This window comes from Lontra canadensis, unplaced genomic scaffold (assembly GCF_010015895.1).
Source record: "Lontra canadensis isolate GAN:19392208 unplaced genomic scaffold, GSC_riverotter_1.0 scaffold37, whole genome shotgun sequence".
Classification (NCBI taxonomy): domain Eukaryota; kingdom Metazoa; phylum Chordata; class Mammalia; order Carnivora; family Mustelidae; genus Lontra; species Lontra canadensis.
Window position 1 is genome coordinate 14,958,819 of NW_022631031.1, and position 22,839 is coordinate 14,981,657.

At 38.4% G+C, this 22,839-nt stretch overlaps 1 protein-coding gene across 2 annotated transcripts in view; it reads right to left on the bottom strand.

Annotated features, from left to right (window-relative positions):
* LY96 (lymphocyte antigen 96) overlaps positions 1-22,839 on the bottom strand; it is a 33,682-nt gene extending 10,843 nt beyond the window's left edge. The window contains exons 1-2 of one of the 2 annotated variants that reach the window (XR_004384013.1): positions 22,389-22,839; positions 12,948-13,037 (exon numbers count right to left, since the gene is read on the bottom strand). Coding sequence is in view for 1 of the 2 variants with exons in the window: in XM_032869177.1 (XP_032725068.1) it covers positions 12,948-13,037; positions 22,389-22,500 (202 nt within the window). In the remaining variant the exon portion in view is untranslated. The remainder of the gene's footprint in view (positions 1-12,947; positions 13,038-22,388) is intronic. The other variant, XM_032869177.1, reaches the window with a different exon arrangement.

A 22,839-nucleotide genomic window follows, 5' to 3' on the forward strand; every position in this document is an offset into this window, starting at 1 on the left:
ATAAATAATAATTAAGACGTACTGTATACTTAAAACATGTCCAGCACTTTTCCTATATTATTTCATTTAATCATCACAACAACTTACCATGTGGGCATTGCTATCCCTGTGTAACAGATGAGAAAACTGAAGTTCTAAGAGGATAATTAGTAGAATGTAACCAAACAGGATATTCCACAGTAAGAATTACGTGTGCCTGAAAAGAGAGAAGCCTATGTTTTTGAGAAAACTATCAAACGGAAATGTAAAATTGCCAGTTCTAATCACAGTTCTGCTAGGAAGTTCAAGAAAAGAGAAATGGAAAGGAAAGGAAATGAGGATAATCAACTCATGCCCACTTTCTTAGGAGTTTTGATGAAAGAGTTCTTGGAGAATAGAACAACCTCTTGATTAAAAATTATATGAGTTATCTTGTTATTTCTTTATAGTCTCCCTAGTACCATTTAACATGGAAAATTCCAGTAAACATTGCATTTTGCTCAACTCTTCTAATTTATTCAGTTGACCCAACTGGAAAATATGTGCAATCTTTTTTATATTAAAAATAATTATTGTGGGGCTCATGGCTGGCTCAGTGGGTAGAGCATGTAACTCTTGAAGGCAGGCAGGGTCATGAGTTCGAGCCCCATATTGGGTGTAGATTACTTTGAAAATTACTGTAACCACAGCCTCACTGAAAATATTTTCCTAATAAAGTTATCATCACTCATTGTAGCCATAATCAAAAGAAAAATTTTCCATCTTTAACTTGAAATTGGTATGCTTAATAGAAATGCCAGCTCCTTCCTTAAAACTCCTTCTTTTGGCATTAGTGCTCCCATTCTCTTCTGGTTGTCCTCCAGCATCTCTGACTCCTTCTCCTCATTGGCTTCTCTTTCTTAGGGTTGTATCCTCAGTTCTCAATTTTCACTTTGCACATACTCCCTGGCTTTAAGTACCACATAGGGTGATAATTCCCAGATCATCATCTTTAATCTCAACCTTTCTCCTGAGCGCCTGTCCCACATATGCATTCAATATCTCTACTCAGATGTTGCTCATTGTCTCACCCAACAGATCCAAAATTGACTTCTCATCTTCATCACCATATAGGCATTAGAATTCACAATCCCAGTAAATCTTACTAGCCTCCTTTTCATCTCCATCACCACTCTCTTAATGCAGGACCTCAATACTGAGCCTAAAATACCACCAAACTTCTTAATTTGTCTCTTCTCTCCTTTCAAGGTAAAGTAGAAAAGAACATCATAGGGTCCGTTTCAAACAGTGGGTCCATGGTTCACTCCATGAACTTCAGCCTGCACCATTCCCAAAGCAGGGATATGTATGGAAGTTGAAGAGCTGTTTTCACAGGGAATCCCTTGAGACATGGACATATGGCAGTACTGCTGTGGTACCAATGATGATTCAGGACAATGAAACTTCTTTCATTTCTGCATGTAACACAGCACAGTTCCAGCCTTCAGTGACTCTAAGAAAGGAAGTGCTGCTTTGATATCTCAACAGTTTACACTGTGAGAAGTTTCTTGCCATTGGACACCACTGTGGTCATTTTAGGCACATGAACAATGGGCAAAGTGAGATACCACTTGAATGGCTGAGTAGGCCAGAGATACCAATGTGGGTGTCAGAGTGGGAGGCAGGAAATATGGTAACTTCACACAGTAACAAAGAAGACTGTTTTTGAGCTCAGCTAAGACAACTCCAAGAACATTCAGATAGAACCTTGAAGGATACTTAAAGTCCAACTTCATTTATTTTATGATTAATCAGTTAATAGTATATAAATAATTTACTAGCAAAGCTATAAGTCTCAAATAAATAATTTCCACCCCCAATATATTTTTGATTCAACCTCTTATAGCTCTTATTGAATTTAAGTAGCTACAGGCCCATAAAAATCAGGTTGATTTCCAGGAATATGGCCCCACACTTGTACAGACATTCCAATACATTCTAGGGAAAATTGAGTCATAACTATAAAGCATTACAAAAATATGACTAAATAATCAATGAAACCAGGAACTGAATCTTTGAAAAGTTCAACAAGATTGAAAAACCCTTAGTCAGACTCATCAAAAATAATAATAATAATAATAATAAAGAGAGAGAGAGAGGGAGAGATTGAATAAAAGAGAGAGAGAGAAGAGACTCAAATAAAGTCAGAAATGAAAGAGGAGAAATAACAACCAAGACCACAGAAATACAAATGATTATAAGATAACATTATAAAAAATTGTATGTCAACAAATTGAACAACCTAGAGGGATGGATAAATTCCAGAAACATATAACCTTCAAAACTGAATCAGAGAGAAACAGAATATTTGAACAGACCAATGAAAATGAATCAATCAAAAAACTCCCAACAAACAAAAGTCCAGGGACAGATGGTTTCACAGGTGAATACTAGCAAACATTTTTTAAAAAGTTATTACCTATTCTTCTCAAACAATTCCAAAAAATAGCAGCCATCCAAAAAAAAAAAAAAAAAAGGAAAGAAAGAAAGAAAAGAAAAAGAAATCTTACCATTTGCAATGGTGTGGATAGAATGAGAGGGTATTATGCTAAGCAAAATAAGTCAATCAGAGAAAGACAATTATCATATGATCTCACTGGTATGTGGAATTTAAGAAACAAGGCAGAGGATCATATGGGAAGAGAGGAAAAAATGAAACAAGACAAAACCAGAGAGGGAGACAAACCATAAGAGACTCTTAATCTTGGGAAACAAACAGCATTGCTGAATGGAAGGGAGGTGGGGGGAGGAGGTAACTGGGTGATGGACATTGGGGAAGGTATGCGTTGTAATGAGCACTGCGTATTATATAAGACTGATGAGTCACAGACCTGTACCCCTGAAGTAAATAATATATTACATCTTAATTTAAAAAAAAAAAAACTATTCCAAAAAAATAGAGGAGGAAGAAAAGCTTCCAGATTCATTCTATAAGGCCAGCACTACTCTGAAACCAAAACCAGATAAAGACACTACCCAAAAAAGAGATCTACAGGTCAATATCTCTGATGAACAGAGATGCAAACAACCTTAACAAAATATTGGCAGACCAAATCTAGCAACATGTTAAAAAATCATTCACCATGATCAAGTAGGACTTATTCCAGGGATACAAGGGTGGTTCAATATTCGCAAATCAATCAACATGATACATCACATTAAAAGAGAAAGAATAAAAACTATACGATCATTTCAATAGATGCATAAAAAGCATTTGACAAAGTACAATATCCATTCATGGTAAAAACCCTTAACAAAGTTTAGAGGGAACATACCTCAACATAATAAAGGCTATATATGAAAAAACCCACACCTGATATCAAACTCCAGGGGAGAAAACTATTCCTCTAAGATCAGGAACAAGACAAAGATGTTTACCACTTTTATTCAGCCTAGTTTTAGAAGTCCTAGCCACAGCAGTCAGACAACAAAAAGAAATAAAAGGGGCGCCTGGGTGGCTCAGTGGGTTAAGCCGCTGCCTTCGGCTCAGGTCATGATCTCAGGGTCCTGGGATCGAGTCCCACATCGGGCTCTCTGCTCAGCAGGGAGCCTGCTTCTCTCTCTCTCTCTCTCTCTCTGCCTGCCTCTCTGTCTACTTGTGATCTCTCTCTGTCAAATAAATAAATAAAATTAAAAAAAAAAAAAAGAAAGAAATAAAAGGCATCCAAACTGGTAAGGAAGAAGTAAAACTTTCACTATTTGCAGATGACATGATACTATATAAAGAAAATCCTAAAGACTCCACCAAAAAACTACTGGAATTGATAAATGAGTTCAGTAGAGTCACAGGAAAAAAATAATATTAAGAAATCTATTGCATTTCTATACACTAATAATAAAGTAGCAAAAAGAGAAATTAAGAAAACAATCCCATTTACAGCTGTACCAAAAAGAACAAAATACCTAGGACTAAATTTTACCACGGAGTTGAAAGACCTTTACTCTGAAAACTAGAAAACACTGATGAAAGAAATTGAAGGTGACACAAACAAATGGAAATTTATTCCATGCTCATGGATTGGGAGAACAAAATTGCTAAAATACCTATTGTATCCAAAGCAACCTACAGATTTAATGCAATCTCTATCAAAATACTAAAGCTATTTTCACAGAAACGGAACAAATAATCCTAAAATTTGTGTGCAACCACAAAAGACCCCAAATAGCCAAAGCAATCTTGAAAAAGAACAAAGCTGGACATATCACAATTGTAGATTTCAAGATATACCACAAAGCTGTAGTAATTAAAAAAGTATGGTACTGGCACAAAAATAGACACATTGATCAACAGAACAAAACAGAGAGCCCAGATATGAAGCCACAGTTGTATGGTCCATTAATCTATGACAAAGGAGGCAAGAATATACAATGGAAAAAGAACAGTCTCTTCAACAAATGGGATTGAAAAAACTAGATAGCCACATGCCAAAAAAATGAAACTGAAACACTGTCTTATAACAAAGCACAAAAATAAACTCAAAGTGGATTAAAATACCTAAATGTAAGATTTGAAACCATAAGATTCTTGGAAGAAAATAGGCAGTAATCTCTTTGACATCAGCCATAGAATATTTTTCTAGATATGTTTATTTTGACAAGGGAAACAGAAGCAAAATTAAATTACTGGGACTGTACCAAAATAAAAAGCTTTTGCACAACAAAGGAACCCATCAACAAAACAAAAAGATAACCTGCTGAATGGGAAAAGATATTTGCAAATGATAGGTTCAAATAAGGGATTAATATCCAAAATATATAAAAAACTTACACAACAACACCAAAAATACTGACAAATAATCCAATGTTTAAAATATGACTATTGGGGCACCTGGGTGGTTTAGTCATTAAACGTGTGCCTTTGGCTCAGATATTGATCCCAGGGTCCTGGGACTGAGCCCTGCATGGGGCTCACTGCTCTCTTGGAAGCCTGCTTCTCTCTCTCCCTCTGCCCCTCCCCCTACTCATGTTCCCTCTCCCCTCTCTGTCAAATAAATAAATAAAGTCTTTAAAAAATAAAATAGGGGGAGTAGCAAGATGGTGGAGGAATAAGAGACCTAAATATCATCAGGGCTCAGGAGTTTAGCTAGATATCAAACCATTCTAAAGCTTACGAACTCAACAGGAGATCAAAGAGAAAAAGAGCAGCAATTCTAGGAACAGAAAAGCAACCACTTTCTGGAGGGTAGGACGTGTGGAGAAGTGAATCAGAGGTGATATATAGGAAGAGAGACCATGGTGGGAGGGGCCAGCTTCCGGCAAGTGGTAGAGCAGCAGAGCACAAAATTGGAACTTCTGGAAGTCTGCTCTACTGAGCGATGTTGCTCCAGAGGCTAAGCCAGGCGTGGAACCCTCACAGGGACAGTGTAGGTTCAGGTCCCTCAGGGTCACAGAAAGACCAGGGGTGTGTGAGTGTGGCAGAGCTCCCAGGTATTGGAGCCAGGGAAGCCAGCAACAGAGACTGAAACATGAGCCAGAGATAGAAATGCTCAGTCACATGCTGGGTGAGCACAGACTGCAGCTAGAGATCAGGGAGACAGGAGGGATTGACTGCTTTTCTCCTCTGATGGGAGGCCACCATCTTCATTCTCCAAATCTGTACAGAAAGTGTTCAGGGAACAAAAGCTACCGAGAGCAAAGCTGAGCAGATTTAGTCTCTGAACAAGGCCACTTAGCCTGGCCCTCGCAAAGGTGGTGCAATTCCTCCTCAGGCAAAGACATTCCAGAATCAATACGACAGGCCCATCCCCCAGAAGATCAACAAGAACATCCATCCAAGACCAAGTTCACTGATAAATGAGAACTGCAAAACTTCAGAGCTATGGGAATACAGCACATAGAACTCATGGCTTTTTTCCCATGATTCTTTAGTCTTTCAAAGTTAAATTTTTTTAATTTTTCTTATTCTTTTTTAAAAACTTTTCCTCTTTCCTATTTTAACATGTGGGGTTTTTTGCTATTTTATCTTATCAATACCTTTTTAAAAAATCATTTTAAATTTTTATTGTTATAGTCATATTCTATCTCTTCATTGTATTTTTTTTTTATTTGACAGACAGAGATCACAGGTAGGCAGAAAGGCAGGCAGAGAGAGAGTAAGGGAAGCAGGCTCCCTGCCGAGCAGAGAGCCCGATGTGGGGCTCGATCCCAGGACCCTGGGATTAGGACCTGAGCCAAAGGCAGAGGCTTTAACCTATTGCACCACTCAGGCGCCCCTCTTCATTGTATTTAACCTTATTTTTTCTATACATATAGGTTTTTCTTTTTTTTTTAATTTGGGATACAGTTTCTTCTAATCAAAATATACCCTAAATCTAGTGCATGGCTTTGTTCTATTCTCCAGCCTGATCACATTCTTTACTCTTTTTTTTTTCTTTTTTCAACCAACTTCTTATATTATCAATGCTTTTCTTAGAATCTTTTTAAATTTTCATCTGTACAGTCATATTGCATCCCTTCATTGTGTTTACCCTTATTTTTTGTGTGTATATATATATTATATATATATATGTGTGTGTATATATAAAGTTTTTATTTCTTTAAAATTTTGGGAGGCAGTTTCTATTAACAGACCAAAATACACCCAAAATCAAGTGTGTGGCTCTGTCCTATTCACCAGTCTAATATATCTTTTTTCTTTTTTTTCCTCCTTTCATCTCCCCCTTGTTTCAGGTCTCTTCCAATTTGGTTAGTGTATATTTTTCTGGGGTCATTACTACCCGTTTAGTATTTTGTTCTCTCATTCATCTATTCTTATCTGGATAAAATGACAAGGTGGAAAAACTCACCTCAAGAAAAAGAACAAGAGGCATTACCAATGATTAGGGATGTAATCCATACAGACATTAGTAATATGTCAGACCTAGAGTTCAGAATGATGATCATTAAGGTGCTAGCTGGGCTTGAAAAAAGCATGGAAGATACTAGAGAATCCCAATCTGGAAAAATAAAACAACGAAAATCTTACCAAGTTGAAATCAAAAAAGCTATTAATGGGGTGCAATCAAAAATGGAGGCTCTTACTGTTAGGATAAATAAGGCAGAAGAGAGAATTAGTGATATAGAAGACCAAATGATGGAGAATAAAGCTGAGAAAAAGAGAGACAAACAACTACTGGACCACGAGGGGAGAATTAGAGAGATAAGTGATACAAGATGAAACAATATTAGAATAACTGGGATCCCAGAAGAAGAAGAAAGAGAGGGACAGAAGGTATATTGGAGCAAATTATAGCAGAGAATTTCCCTAACTTGGCAAAGGGAACAAGCATCAAAATCCAGGAGGCACAGAGAACCCCCCTCAAAATCAATAAAAATAGGTCCACACCCTATCATCTAATAGTAAAACTTACAAGTCCCAGTGACAAAGAGAAAATCCTGAAAGCAGCTCAGGACAAGAGGTCTATAACATACAATGGTAGAAATATTAGATTGGCAGCAGACCTATCCACAGAGACCTGGCAGGCCAGAAAGGATATTCAGAGCACTAAATGAGAAAAATATGCAGCCAAGAATACTATATCCAGTTAGGTTGTCTTTGAAAGTAGAGAGATAAAAAGCTTCCAGGACAAACAAAAACTAAAAGAATTTGCAAACACCAAACCAGCCTTATGGGAAATATTGAAAGGGGTCCTCTAAGCAAAGAGAGAGCCTAAAAGTAACTGTCCAGAAAGGAAAAGAGACAGTATTCAGTAACAGTCACCTTACAGGCAATACAATAGCACTAAATTCATCTTTCAATAGTTACCCTGAATGTAAATGGGTTAAATACCCTAATCAAAAGATACAGGGTATCAGAATGGATTAAAACAAAACAAAACAAAACAAAAAAAGACCTATCAATATGCTGTCTGCAAGAAACTCATTTTAGACTCAAAGACACCTCCAGATTTAAAGTGAGGGGGTAGAAAACAATTACCATGCTAATGGACATCAAAAGAAACCTGAGGTGGCAATCCTTATATCAGGTAAATTAGATTTTAAACCAAAGACTATAATAAGAGAGGAGGAAAGACACCATATCATACTCAAAGTGTCTGTCCAACAAGAAAATCTAACAATTTTAAATATCTATGCCCCTAACATGGGAGCAGCCAATTATATAAACCAATTAATAACAAAATCAAAGAAACACATCAACAGTAATACAATTATAGTAGGGGACTTTAACACCCCCCCTCACTGAAATGGACACATCATCTAAGCAAAAAATCAACAAGGACTTAAAGGCTTTAAATGACACACTGGACCAGATGGACATCACAGATATATCTGAACATTCCATCCCAATGCAACAGATTATACATTCTTCTCTAGAGCACATGGAATATTCTCCAGAATAGATCCCATTCAGATCACATTCTGGGTCACAAATCAGGTCTCAACTGGTACCAAAAGATTGGGATCTTTCCCTGCATATTTTCAGGCCACAATGCTCTGAAGCTAGAACTCAATCACAAGAGGAAAGTTGGAAAGAACCCAAATACATGGAGGCTAAAGAGCATCCTATGAAAGAATGAATGGGTAAACCAGGAAACTAAAGAAGAATTTTAAAAATTCATGGAAACAAATGAAAATGAAAACACAACTGTTCAAAGTATTTGGGACACAGCAAAAGGGGTCCTGAGAGGAAAGTATATAGCAACAGGCCTTTCTCAAGAAACAAGAAAGGTCTCAAGTACACAACCTAACCCTACACTTAAAGGAGCTGGAAAAATAACAGCAAAGAAAGCCTAAACCCTGCAGGAGAAGAGAAATAATAAAGATTAGAGCAGAAATCAGTGAAATAGAAACCAAAAGAACAGTAGAACAAATTAAAGAAACTAGGAGCTGGTTCTTCAAAAGAATTAATAAGATTAATAAAACCCTGGTCAGACTTATCAAAAAGAAAAAAGAGAAAGGACCCAAACTAACAAAATCATCAAAGAAAGAGGAGAGATCAAAACCAGCACCAAAGAAGTACAAACAATTATAAGAACATATTATGAGCAACTATAAACCAGCAAATTTGACAATCCAGAAGAAATGGATGCATTCTTAGAGACATAAACTACCAAAATGGAACCAGGAAGAAACAGAAAACCTGAACAGAACCATAACCACAAAGATTGAAGCAGTCATCAAAAATCTCCCAACAAACAAGACCCCAGGGTCAGATGGCTTTCCAAGGGAATTCTCCCAAACATTTAAGAAGAATTAATACCTATTCTCCTGAAACTGCTCCAAAAAATAGAAATGGAAGGAAAACTTACAAACTCATGTTATGAGGCCAGCATTACCTTGATCCCCAAATCAGACAAAGACCCCATCAGACCAATATCCCTGATGAACATGGATGCTAAAATTCTCACCAAAACACTAGCTAATAGGATCCAACAGTGCATTAAAAGGATTATTCACGACAACCAAGTGGGATTTATTCCTGGGCTGCAAGGTTGGTTCAACATCTGCAAACAAAGCAATGTGATACAACACATTAATAAAAGAACAAAACCATATGATACTCTCAATAGATGCTGAAAAGCATTTGACAAAGTATAGCATCCTTTTTTGATCAAAACTCTTCACAGTGTAGGCATAGAAGGTACATACCTCAATATCATCAAAGACATCTATGAAAAACCCACAGCGAATATCATTCTCAATGAGGGAAAACTGAGAGCTTTTCCCTTAAGGTCAGGAACACAGCAGGGCTGTCCACTATCACCACTGCTATTCAACATAGTACTAGAAGTCCTAGCCTCAGCAATCATACAACAAAAAGAAATAGAATGCATCCAAATCAGCAAAGAAGTCAAACTCTCACTCTTTGCAGATGATATGTTACTTCATGTGGAAAACCCAAAAGACTCCACTCCGAAACTGCTAGGACTCATAACAGGAATTCAGTAAAGTGTCAGGATATAAAATCAATTCTCAGAAATCCATTGAATTTCTATACACCAACAGCAAGACAGAAGAAAGAGAAATTAAGGAATCAATCTCATTTACAATTGCACCCAAAACCACAAGATACCTAGGAATAAGCCTAACCAAAGAGGCAAAGAATCTGTACTCAGGAAACCATAAAGTACTCATGAAAGAAATTGAAGAAGAAACAAAGAAATGGGAAAATGTTCCATGCTGATGGATTGGAAGAACAAATATTGTGAAAATGCCTATGCTGCCTAAAGCAATCTACACATTTAATGCAATCCCTATCAAAATACCATCAATTTTTTTCAAGGAAATGGAACAAATAATCCTAAAATTTATGTGGAACCAGAAAAGACCCCAAATAGCCAGAGGAATGTTGAAAAAGCAAGCCAAAGTTGGTGGCATAACAATTCCAAACTTCAAGCTCTATTACAAAGCTGTCATCATCAAGACAACATGGTACTGGAACAAAAACAGACACATAGATCAATGGAACAGAATAGAGAGCCCAGAAATGGACCCTCAACTCTATGGTCAACTAATCTTCGACAAAGCAGGAAAGAATGCCCAATGGAAAAAAGACAGTCTTTTCAACAAATGGTGTTGGAAAAATTGGACAGCTACATGCAGAGAAATTAAACTGGGCCATTTCCTTACACCACACACAAAAATAGACTCCAAATGTGTAAGACTGATGATATCCCTGAAGCAAATAATGCATTATATGTTAATAAAATAAAAAAAGAACTATTATAGGAACAATGTTTGAAAATTATCCAAAATAAAATTTAATCTCATTTCTTCTTAAAATAAAATAGATAAAATTCATAAAAATTTAAAAAATAAAATATGACTAAATTCTTTTGTTACTGAATTAATACAAAGGTATATAAATGTAGCATTTAGTGAATGATTAAGGTATTTGTGGTGGTCACATTAGTGAGGTACTCAAACCTCCCTTTCAAAGAACTGCTGGGAGAAGGAAAGGTAGTTGGCAGATAGCCTTTAGCTGCTACACCTTCAGATCTATCTCCAAAATCATCCAGAAGCCAAACTCCTATAATGCTTCTTTAATGACCAAGGATGCTCCTATAATAACTGAACTCCACAAGGACACGATAGCCAAACTACCCCTGCCTGTCATAGGACACTTGTGATGTGACAGGCAATCTTTGCTCTAAGGCTCCCCACTGACCTGTCTCAGAGTATCTCAGGGATTCATTTTGGTCTGATGACCATCTTACCAAATACTCCTTCCTTTCCTCTTTCATTTCAAAGGTATCAGATATGCAGGTTAATCTGAATTCTCTCCTTGCCTACTCTGGCTTCCTCTTTACTTAAAATTTTCCAGCATTTCCCCCAATGAATCTCTTGCATGTCTAATTCTTTTTTTTAGTATCTGCTTTTCAGAGAACCCCAAGTACACTGTATTGCATTATTACTTCAGCCTAGAAGGATACATTCCACTCCCTGTGTGTAAGGGCAAGAGGTTCGCTTGAAAATGAGGTCATGTGTTATGTAAATAATCATTCCTGCCAAACATGGGGGGTGGGAGGACAGATAAAGTCCAAAACATAAAATAGAAAACAAAACCTGAGAAAAAGAGGGAAAAAATTGCAGAACTTTAGCCAAGAAAAGGAGTATTTCTTTCACCGTTGGCCAAGAAAGTGGAGTGAACATAGTTGATTATTCTTTCCTCTCTGCCACCACTAAGCCTTAATGCTATCATTTCATTTATCTTACCATATTATCTATAGATCTCTCTCCTATTGCACTTATTTTTGAAGGTCAAGAGAACATCTTATTTATCAATGAATTCATAAGACCTATCACAATACCTGAAATATAATATACCTTTCTAAGTATCTTTAAATGAAGACAGTTTCAAAATACAGTTTAAACAATTAGATTCAGAAAATTAAAACATAAGTTTATTGTCCATATTTCTGGGTTCTCAGTTGTCTTTTGTCTTGTAAACTGAAGAACTAAAATCGGGGGGGAAATGTTCAAGTTTATTTATGAGAAAGCACTTTATAAAGTATAAGCTCCAAATATAAGTTAGGATGTAAATGATGTTGGTGATGATGAAAACAAAAATGATAATGGTGATGACTAGAACTGAAGTTTCCTAGGACTTACGGGCAACAGAGCTGACTAGGAGAGGAAGGACATTTTGTATGTTTTCACAGACACTCATGCATCCATCACCACTACCCAAATTCATTTTTACTAAGCTGATGATTACAAGTAAAATCATAGAGAGGAAAAACAAGATACAGTGCAAAACAAACCAAAAAATTGCCTTCTTTCATCCCATAATCTTCATAGTTTTTTCTAGAAAGGTCTTTATTAAAAAAAAAAAAAAAAAGAAGAAGAAGAAGAAGTTATGGCTTGCTCATACCAAAGCTCAAACCCAGCTTTACTTATGAACTGAATAGTTAATGATTGACAAAGGATATACCTATCAGATTATTGGAAGTCTCGAGTTATTTCCATTTTATCCCCATGCCATATGGAATTCCCTCCCCCATGAGTGTGAGCTAGCCTAGTGGTTTGCTTCTAACAAATAGTGTACAGTAAAGGTAGCCTACATAAGATTATGGCTTCTATCTTGTTAGCTTGTCCCTCCTGCTGGCTTTGATGAAACAAGAAGCCATGTCGAAAAGGCCCTCGTGGCAAGGAGCTGAGTGCTGTCCAACAGCCAGACAGGAACGGAATACTGTCAACAACCACATGAGTTAGGAGTGGATTCTTCCCTACTTGAACATTCAGAAGAGACTCCAGTCCTGGCTGATACCTTAACTGAAACCTCCTGAAGCAGACACAACTAAGCCATGCCTAGACTACTGACACACAAGGATGGCAAGATAACAGATGTGTACCATTTTAAGCCGCTAAAATTGTAATGTGTTACACTGAAAGAGAAAACTAATACATTACATTTGGAACACAGTCATTTATCATTCATACTTCTTGAACCTTTCTGTTGAATTACAAAAACAAAACATTGAACTTACTTGGAATGTAGGAAAGATGCAAATATCCCTTGCTTCCCTTCAGTGTTATACAAGGTTTAGGTTCTATTGAAATAGGGACTTTCATGTCATCTAAATGGAAGAATAAAGGTAATGTCAATAAATTATTATAAATCATTTCTAGTAAATAGAGTATTCTGAATATCATTCCCCCAAAAGAAGCCATTAAAATCATGTAATGAGAAAAATTGAGGGTGGTTAAAAACATCTCCCTCACTGGAGGAGTGACATCAACAAAATGGCAGAGCAAGGAGTCCAAGACCCCCATTCTCCTCACAAACATACCAATTCAGCAACAACTCAAGGACAAATTCCCTTTTGAATAATTGGAAACTAATTGAAAGTTTCCTCTATCACAGGAGAATGTGAAATCAGACTCATCAAAGTCAGCAGGGGATATCCTTTTACCAGAAACTCTGCATCTGGCACAGCAAAATCAGGAGAAGATCCCCTAGCCACCAGCTTCACTCAAGAAGCAAGAGGTTGGTTCAGTATCCAGATCCCCAAGTTTCCCAAGAATAACCCAAAGGAATGACAAATTAGAAAGTCGAACAGACCTATAACTAATAAGGAGATTGAATAAGTAATCAAAAATATCCCAATAATAAAAAAAAAAAAGCCTAGGACCAGATAGCCTCACAGGTAAATTCTACCACCAAACATTTAAATTAAGAATTAATACCAATCCTCAAAATCTTTCAAAAAATTGAAAGGGACCATTTCCAAACTTATTTTATGAGCCCAGCATTACCCTGACACTAAAAACCAGACAAAGACGTCACAAGGAAAGACAACTATAGACCAATATCTCTAATAAATATAGATGTAAAATTCCATAGAATGAAGGATAAAAATCACATGATTATCTCAACAGATACAGAAAATGCATTTGACAAGATTTATTCATTTTTGTGATAAAAACTCTCAACAAACTAGGATTAGAGGAAATGGCCTCAAAATAATAAAAACCATCTACGAAAGTCCATAGCTAATGTTACACTCAATGGTAAAAAACTGAAAGTTTTTCCTCTAAGATTAGAAAGAAAGCAAGGATACCCACTCCTTACATAGCACCCGAAGACCTAGTCAGTGTTAGGGCCAATTTAATGTTGAAACCTGTTTAACTATTAGGGCCTGCTTAGCTAGAATGACTCCATATTGCCTAGGTAGCCATATTGTTGTGTACATCCATGGACTTCATTCCGGGAATTAAACGCCCCAGCAGTTCTAAATGCCCCAGCACGCCCCAGCAGTTCCAAACATCCCAGTAGTTCCTGGTATTGGTTCCGGGTATCGGTTCCGGGAATAAATGCCCTAACAATAGAAGCCACGTACCTTGAGCTCTGTGGTTATGTTCTATAAAACCAGCCTGTGAGATCGGGACGGGGTCGCTCTCTTCAGAGGCGGCCCTGGCTGGTCAGTCTGACTTCTAATGCTTGGCATAGAATAAAGCTTTGCATAACTTTCACTTTGTCTCAGTCTCGTTCCTTAAATAACGGACCCCAACTGTCAGATCAATTAGGCCACAAAAATGAATGAAAAGCATCCAAATTGGAAAGGAAGAAGTAAAATTTTCCTTGCATGCAAACACGATTTCATTTTTTTTTTTTTAAAGATTTTATTTTGGGGGCACCTGGGTGGCTCAGTTGGTTAAACCACTAGGGTCCTGAGATAGAGCCCCACGTTGGGCTTCCTGCTCCACAGGGAGCCTGATTATCTCTCTCCCTCTGCCTGCCTCTCCCCCTCCTTGTGCACGTGTACTCTGTCAAATAAATAAATTAAATATTTAAATAAATAAATAAATGAATAAATAAAATTTGGCCTATATATACAGTGGAATACTATTCAGTCTTAAGAGAAAGAAAGAAATTTTGCAATATGCTACAACGTGAATGAATCCTATGAACATTATTTAAGGGAAATAAGCTGGTCTTATAAGGACAAATATTACATGATTCTACTTACATGAAGTATCTAAAACAGTCAAATTCAAAAAACCAAAGAGTGAAATTGTGGTTGCTAGGGGCTGAGGGGGAGGGGGAAATGGGGAATGACTAACCAACAGGCATAAAGTTTTAGTCAAGCAAGATAAGTTCTAGAGCTCTGCTGTATGACATTGTGCCTATGGTCAACAATATTGTGTTGTACACTAAAATACTGAAGAGGGTAGATCTCATGTAAGGTGTTCTTACTACAGTGAGATCGATTTTAAAATATTGTATAAATACAGAAAAGAAACCTCCCTATAACATAAATAGATTAGTATTCTAATCCCCTAATACTGTTAAGGTGGAAGTTGAAGATACTGAATTACTTTAAGCGGTGTGGAGAAAAAAACTCCCCAAAAGATATTTTCATAAAATTACTTGTTCTATCTTGGAACTTTTTAATCTTTTCCCATCAACATTACTCTCCTTTTATACACTCTCTTCACGTTGTGTATGTTACAATGGTTCGAGATAGAAAATATACGTCAGGTAATTAGAGATCTAGGAAATGTTAAGCAAGTGAATAAATGAATGGATAAATTAGTGAACAGTCTTTCTGAAGAAGGGGTTTCAAGAAAGGTGTAGAAGAAGAGTTCATAAAAGCACTGAGGAGGAGGAGAGATGATACCAGGTTTGTGTGGATTTGCCCCTGAATACAAGCCTTAAGATTAATGTTAGGGGCTCCTGGGTGGCTCAGTTGGTTAAACATCAGACTCTAATGGTTTCAGTTCAGGTCATCACCTCAGGGCCATGGAATCCAGCCCACAAAGGGCTCTGTGCTCAGTGCAGAATGTTCTGGAGAGTCTCTCTCTTCCTTTCCCTCTGCCCCTACCCCTGTTCACACTCTCTAAATAAAAAATTTTTGAAAAAAAAAAATCAATGTTAATATCTCTCATTCAATTAGTTTAGTTTATCTGCAACAAAATCCTCATAGAATGAATTATATTAACAGTCATCTCACCTAATCATGGATGTTCACAAATATTAGACCAAAAGATGTTCATCCCTAAAAGGTTTGTCACTTTTTATACCCAAAAGATGTTCATCCCTAAAAGGTTTATTTATCCCAAAGAAAAAATACCCACTTTGCAACACAGATTGACTCTGAGGGCATTATACTAAGTCAGACAGAGAAAGACAAATACCATGTGATCTCTCTGGTATGCAGAATCTACAAAACACTAAATTTATAGATACAGAGAAGAGATTGGTGGTTGCCAGAGGTGAGGAATGAGCATGGACAAAACAGGTGAAGGTGGTCCAAAGGTATAAACTTCCAGTTATAAAATAAATAAGTCCTGGGATGTATAAGGCATGGTGATTATAGTTAATAAAACTGTATTGTACATTTGCAAGTTGCTCATAGAATATATCTTCAAAGTTCTCATTATAAAAGAAAGTCTATAACTATGTGGTGATAGATGTTAACTTATGGGGTGATTATTTGCAATATACACATATATCTATTATTTTGTATTATAGCTAATATAATCTTATATATCAATTATATCTCAATTTAAAATATACAGAAGTGAATAAGTAAATATGTATATCTATATATTAAATTAATATGCTGTCATTAAAATGAATTTTTAGAATATTTAATGACATAGATGTTTATCATATATTATCAAGTTTTAAAAAACCTGTTTATCCAGTATTATATACAGTATGATTCTGGTATTTCATGGTTTTTAATATACACCTTTATATATCCAAAAGGATATTCACCAAAATTAGAATATTGACAGTGGTCAACTGAATCGTGACAGGCCTAGGGTACCTTATGTCTTCATTTTCACCTATATTTCACAAGATTTGCATAAATAATACCCATTTTATTACCTTTCTTAGGAAGAAAAAGGTTGTTAGGGTATTGAAATGTGGGCCCTTTCATATGCATTACCAAGCATAGTGTAATGTGCACCTTCTTTCCCAGCCGTATCCTTATAGAAAATCCTGAGTAAGCCGACCAAAGACTCTGGAGCAGAAGCTGAGAACAAGTTAAAAGCAGTGAATCACCAGAGTTGTGTTACTAAGGGTGATTCTCTCCTTCCAATTAAGTTTCCCATGTTTCTGAAATTGTCTGATTATGATGACAACATCAAGAACTTAATTCAATCAGACAAATGTTTAGAGAGCTCCTGTGGGTGCTCAGTGTTGGGCCAGGCATCAGAGCAAGGTGGGCAGGGGACAGGGTGTTACAGAGTGGAGAACAGAGATCTGAGGTTTAGTCTTTACATCAGGAGGTCTATGATTTTTCTGGGAAGACAAGACCAACATACAAAAAATAATTAGATGTAAGAATCAAAAGATCACATAGCATTGTATGGAATATAATTTTATTATTTACAAGGACCTACTGGAGGGTAGCTTCATTACTTTAAAGTCACCATGTAGGGGCGCCTGGGTGGCACCATGTATGTGACAAAATCCTCTATTTGGGTTGTTACAGAAAGTAGTGACCTGTTTTAACAAGTGCACAGTACAAGAGGCTCCGATTTCCACTGCAACCATAAAGGTCAGCATTGTTAATCCATCATAGCACTTTCTCCCACTGAGCTCTGCCTCAGAATCTTTCTTAACTGCAGTTGTAACTGCAGTTGGCACTGGAAATGAAACAGTGTCCCTCTGAGTGTTGGCATTAAGTATTCTTGGAGGTCTAGGGAGGAAATGTTAGCTGGAGTTGAACCTTCACGACACTTCGTTTTACCTCTTTAATGGAATTTCTTTTTTTTTTTAATTTATTTATTTGGCAGACAGAGATCACAAGTAGGCAGAGAGGCAGGCAGAGAGAGAGAGAGAGGAGGAAGCAGGCTCCCTGCTAAGCAGAGAGCCCGATGCGGGGCTCGATCCCAGGACCCTGGGATCATGACCTGAGCCGAAGGCAGAGGCTTTAACCCACTGAGCCACCCAAGCGTCCCTTTAATGGAATTTCTGATACATAAATATGTGGTCCCTTTTGACAGGAATGCCCTTGTCATCATCGGTCCAGAGGAGAGATGGGGGTATGAGTGGTGAGCAGTGGACAGTGAAAAGTAATTAGCTTGAGAACATACTCTGGAGATAGTGAAAATGGGACTCAGCAACACGCTGAATGTGGGGAATAAGGAAAAGAAATAAAGGATACCCCTAGTTGGGGGCCTAAGGAATTAGATGGATGATGCAATGGGATAGATAGGAAGAAGGAGGCTCAGCTTGCCCTAAGTCAGGAGTTCTAGCTCCAGATAGCTACTGGGCTTCCCAGGGGGCATGCTGAGCTCATAGAATAAATGAATGAATCCTCATGTTACAGTTACTCCTCCTACTACACATGAGACAAAACCCAGAAGCTCCTTGATGTTCCAGCTATATCGCACATAAACTTTACATTCTCGGTATTCCTAAGCATAATAACTAAACTCAGTGCCTATTAAATAAAGCTTGTTAAACTGAATTAAATTCAGCTGACTTGACATGCTCTGCAGGACTTTTGATGGACCACAAAATGTTGGCATGAAACAGACAAGGATATTTTGAGTTAGAGAACAGAAGAAGTACAACTCAAGGCCAGGGAAGGGGCTGGCCCACTCGGGGCGGGGGTGGGGGGGGATGGATACACAAGATATGGGGATATACCTGCTTAGCTGGGAAGGCCATGCTGCAAGCTCACACCCAGTCAGCTGGTCCTGTCAGCTCCACCTTCAGATTCTTTCCAGAATTTGACCCCTTCTCATCACCTCCACCGCAGCTCCTTTGGTCCAAGTCACCATTATCTCTCTCACCTGGAGTATTATGCAACAGCCTTCCAACACATCTCTTGCTCCCACCTGTGCCCCCCTATGGATTATCATCCACACAAGAGCCAGACAAATCTTTGTTTGCAGTAAAAGATGAGCCATTCCCCTGACCTACAAGGCCCTCATCTCCTCCCCATATCCTCTATGACCTCATCTTCTACTGCTTTTCCTCCCCCCCCCTCACTCCATTGCAACCACACTGGCCTCGTACTATCCTTCCAACACACCGGACATGTCCCACATCAGGCCTTTGCACGGCCCACTCCCTCAACTATTCCAGGTCTTTACTAAATGTCATCTTCCCAGTGATGCTCTCCTTGGTCACTCCACTTTATAATGCAACCCCTTTCCCCATTTCTGCCCTCTGTCCCCTCTCCTGCTCTACTTTTTTCTCAGAGAAATTACCACCATCTAATATGCTGAATATTTTATTTTACTGATAAAAACTCCACGAGGAGGCATCTTGGTGGCTCAGTCAGTTAAACATCAGCCTCTTGATTAGGCTCCGGTAGTGACCTCCGGTGGTCACAGGATCAAGCCCCACATCCTGCTCCGTGTTCAGGACAGAATCTGCTTGTTCTTCTCCCTCTACACCTCCTTCCATTCATTCTCTTTCTCTCTTTCTCTCAAATAAATAAATAAATAAAATCTTTTAAGAAAAAACCTTCACTAGGGCAGGGACTTTGTTGTTCACTGCTGTATAATATCCTCAGTGCTTAGAATAGACATGCTAGATGCTCAGTGAATATTGGTTTAATTAAATGATCTATTAATTCTTGGGTTTCTGGACTACCTATAGCAAAAAAAAAAAAAAAGTCTGGAACGTAATCTGAGTCTGATGATTCTAGGTTACAAGAGGGTATGTGTCCAGGGTCTTATGGACTGACACACACACCCACATTTTCTGCCTTTTCCAAAGTTGAGGAACACATAGCTAATTCTTGCCATTTCTGTATATTATAAGCTGAATTGTGTGTCCCCTTCCCCGCCACTAAATTCATATGTTGAAATTCTAACCTCCCAGTCCCTTACAGTGTGACTATATGCGGAGATTAGGTTTTTAAACAAGAGATTAAGTTCAAAAGAACTTGCTATGGTAAAGTCCCACACCAATATGATTGGTGTCCCTAGAAGAAGAGGAGATTAAGACACACAGGGAGTGCCAGGCATAAGTGCACACAGGGAAAAAAACAAATAATGACATGGCATGGCAAGAAGGCAGTCATCTGCAAGCAAGAAGGAAACAAATCTGTTTACCCTTGGTCTTGGACTTCCAGCTCTCAGAACTGTGAGAAATAAATTTCTGTCAAGTCACCCAGTCTTTGGTGTTTTATTGTGGGAGTCCTAGCAAACCAATCCACTATTAATACCCCACAGCTTCACCAAATGGAAATCAACCTCACAGAAAGACTCAATCAAGTGTTGTTGTTACCACTCTCCTCACAGGAATACCTACAGGAATCGGAGCTTCCCACACATGCATGTTGGACTCACCAGATAGATTCTGTAAGGTAGGGAAGGAAGATAATGACATGGCAGTGGCCATGGTCCCAAGCAGGGTTGTGCTGTAGCTGTGTACTCTGCTTGCTCCCCTCAGTCCACAGAGCAGTAGGGCAGCAGCAAAGGACCACAGGACTTCTCAGCATTAGACAGAAAAGCGTAAGGTCCTCCATCAAAAATCAAAAGACAAATCGATTATTATTACTAAAAGGTCAAAAGCTTGAATAATAACAGGAAGTATAATACAAATAAAGGTCATGTGAAACATGGCACAGAGAAGGTAACATAATTGAGGCACCTGGCTGGCTCAGGCAGTTGAGCATGTGACTTTCTTTCTCTTTCTCTCTCTCTCTCTTTATTTATTTGAGAGAGACAGTGCATGCGTGGGTAGGGCAGAGGGAGAGAACCTTCAGACTTCCGCTGAGCGCAGAACCCAGATGTGGGGCTTGAGCCCACCACCCATGAGATCATGACCTGAGCCGAAATCAAGAGTCAGACACTCAACTGACTGAGCCACCCAGGTGCCCTAGCATGTGACTCTTGATCTCGAGATTGTAAATTCAAGCCCCATGTTGGGTGTAAAGATTACTTTAAAATAACAGCTTTTGTTTCTTTTAAATAGAAGGTGATATAATCAATGTGTGGTACATAGAAGCCAAAGGAAAGGAGAGACGTGGCAGCAGAGTGGACTAGCGAGGCTTTCTGGTGGGGGAGAGCTATATTGACCTTATAGGATGGAAAAATTTCAGAGATTAGTTGCAAGGGAATTCGGTACAATCCACACACAGGAAAAAACCATGAAGGTAAGATGGGTCACGCAGCTAAATCTTGTTCTCACACCTGGCAATTACGCTAATTCCCTGGAAGTAACTTTCTATTAGCATTTGCCAGAATGTGTTTCTCAAGATAGTCAACACACACTCAAAAAATAAAATAAAATAAAATTGAAAATCAGGGGATTAAATAGGTTTCTTTCTTACAGAACGTCTCAGAACTCAAAGTACATTTATAAATCTCCCCCAAGTATTACACCATCGATCCATTTTCCCACCAGAATCTCAAGGAGCAAGCATTTTTGGAAGCATCAAACCTTCCTGATATTACTAATGGGTAGAAAAGACCAGTCAACCCATGCTGAGCAAACCAGTGGAAAATACCAAATCAAGACTGCAGTCTAGACCTGAAGCTGTGCTTTCAGACTGCAGACATTTGTAGAGAAATAGGGAGGAAAACCAAAAAACAGTGATAGAGCTAGTTAATAGCATTAGGGTATGACTGATCTCATCAATGCTGTTGTTTCTATGTGGCTACATGCTAAAAACAACCTACAACGACCCTTGTAAAATAGCTTTAAAATCACTTTCGGGGGCACCTGGGTGGCTCAGTCAGTTTAAGTGTCCAATCCTTAATTTTGGCTCAGGTCATTCATTATCTCAGGGTCATGAGATAAAGGCCTGCCTCAGCTCCATGCTGGCCATGGAGCCTGCTTAAGATTCTCTTTCACTCTCTCCCTCTGCCCCTCCACCCCCACTTTCTTTAAATAAATAGGTAAAACTTATAAAATCACTTTCACTTTACAGCCAAAAATCTGGGACACAGAGAGGCTAAGTACTTTCTGCTCAAGGTCACACAGCTAGTAACTGACAGAACCAGGCTAACATCCTATTAGAGAGGTGTTTCCCAGGCTCCTCAAAAGTCACAGCCTCAAACACTTATGAAGCACCTGTTATATGCCCACTGCTGTGCTGAAGGGAAAAAAAAAAAAAACAAACACATACCAGAGCAATAATCAATTCCAAAAGGCAGCTAGGACTGGTCCACCTTCTCAAGAAGAACCAGTAAGTCTTGGGGCTGAGGCAAAAGCACAGAAGCAAAGAGTTCTGCCAGAACTGAGAAGAATCTGACACTGGGCTCGAGGTGGAGAGAGCGGGACAACAGGGAACAGGAGAAGCCCTTAGAGGGCAAGTACAGCACAGTTTAGAGGCTTGTGAGGTCTGTGATGGATCGAGAAAATCCACACAGGACAGCAACCAGCCATCACCTTTGCTGCCCGCAGCAGCAGCTGGAACACACTGTCATTTCCTGAGTTCCCCCGGACAGCAGTGCGAAGCTCTTAGGAAAACCTACCCTGAACTGCTTGCTACTATTTTACTTACCACAATAGGTATACCAAACAGAGACATCAGAGGAGTTGCAGACCCAGCGTTGCTCCCCAGGTTCAGCGAATATGGAAGAAAACAGAGTGGAAAAAAGCATAAAGGAGAACATGATTCAGTATCTCCAAAACTTTACAAATACAAGGGGGATCGGCAACTAATCATCAGACTCTTCCCTTTCAGTAAGCAGAAAAGGTTTAACTTAGTCATCGGTCACATGATTTCTGAGTTCCTGCGTTCCTCTTTTGAGTGTATGTGTTTGATATCCGAGCACTTCCGGCAAGGGGAGAAAGGAAAATGATTTAGAATATACTCTTTGAGAACACATAATGCAAATGAGAACACAGAGCTTATGAAACAAAACAAGGTACTTCCTGGTCAATAGTAACAAAACCAGTCTGTAGGTCTCCTTTAGAATCCCGAGAGACAGCCCCTCCTTTTCCATCTGTGT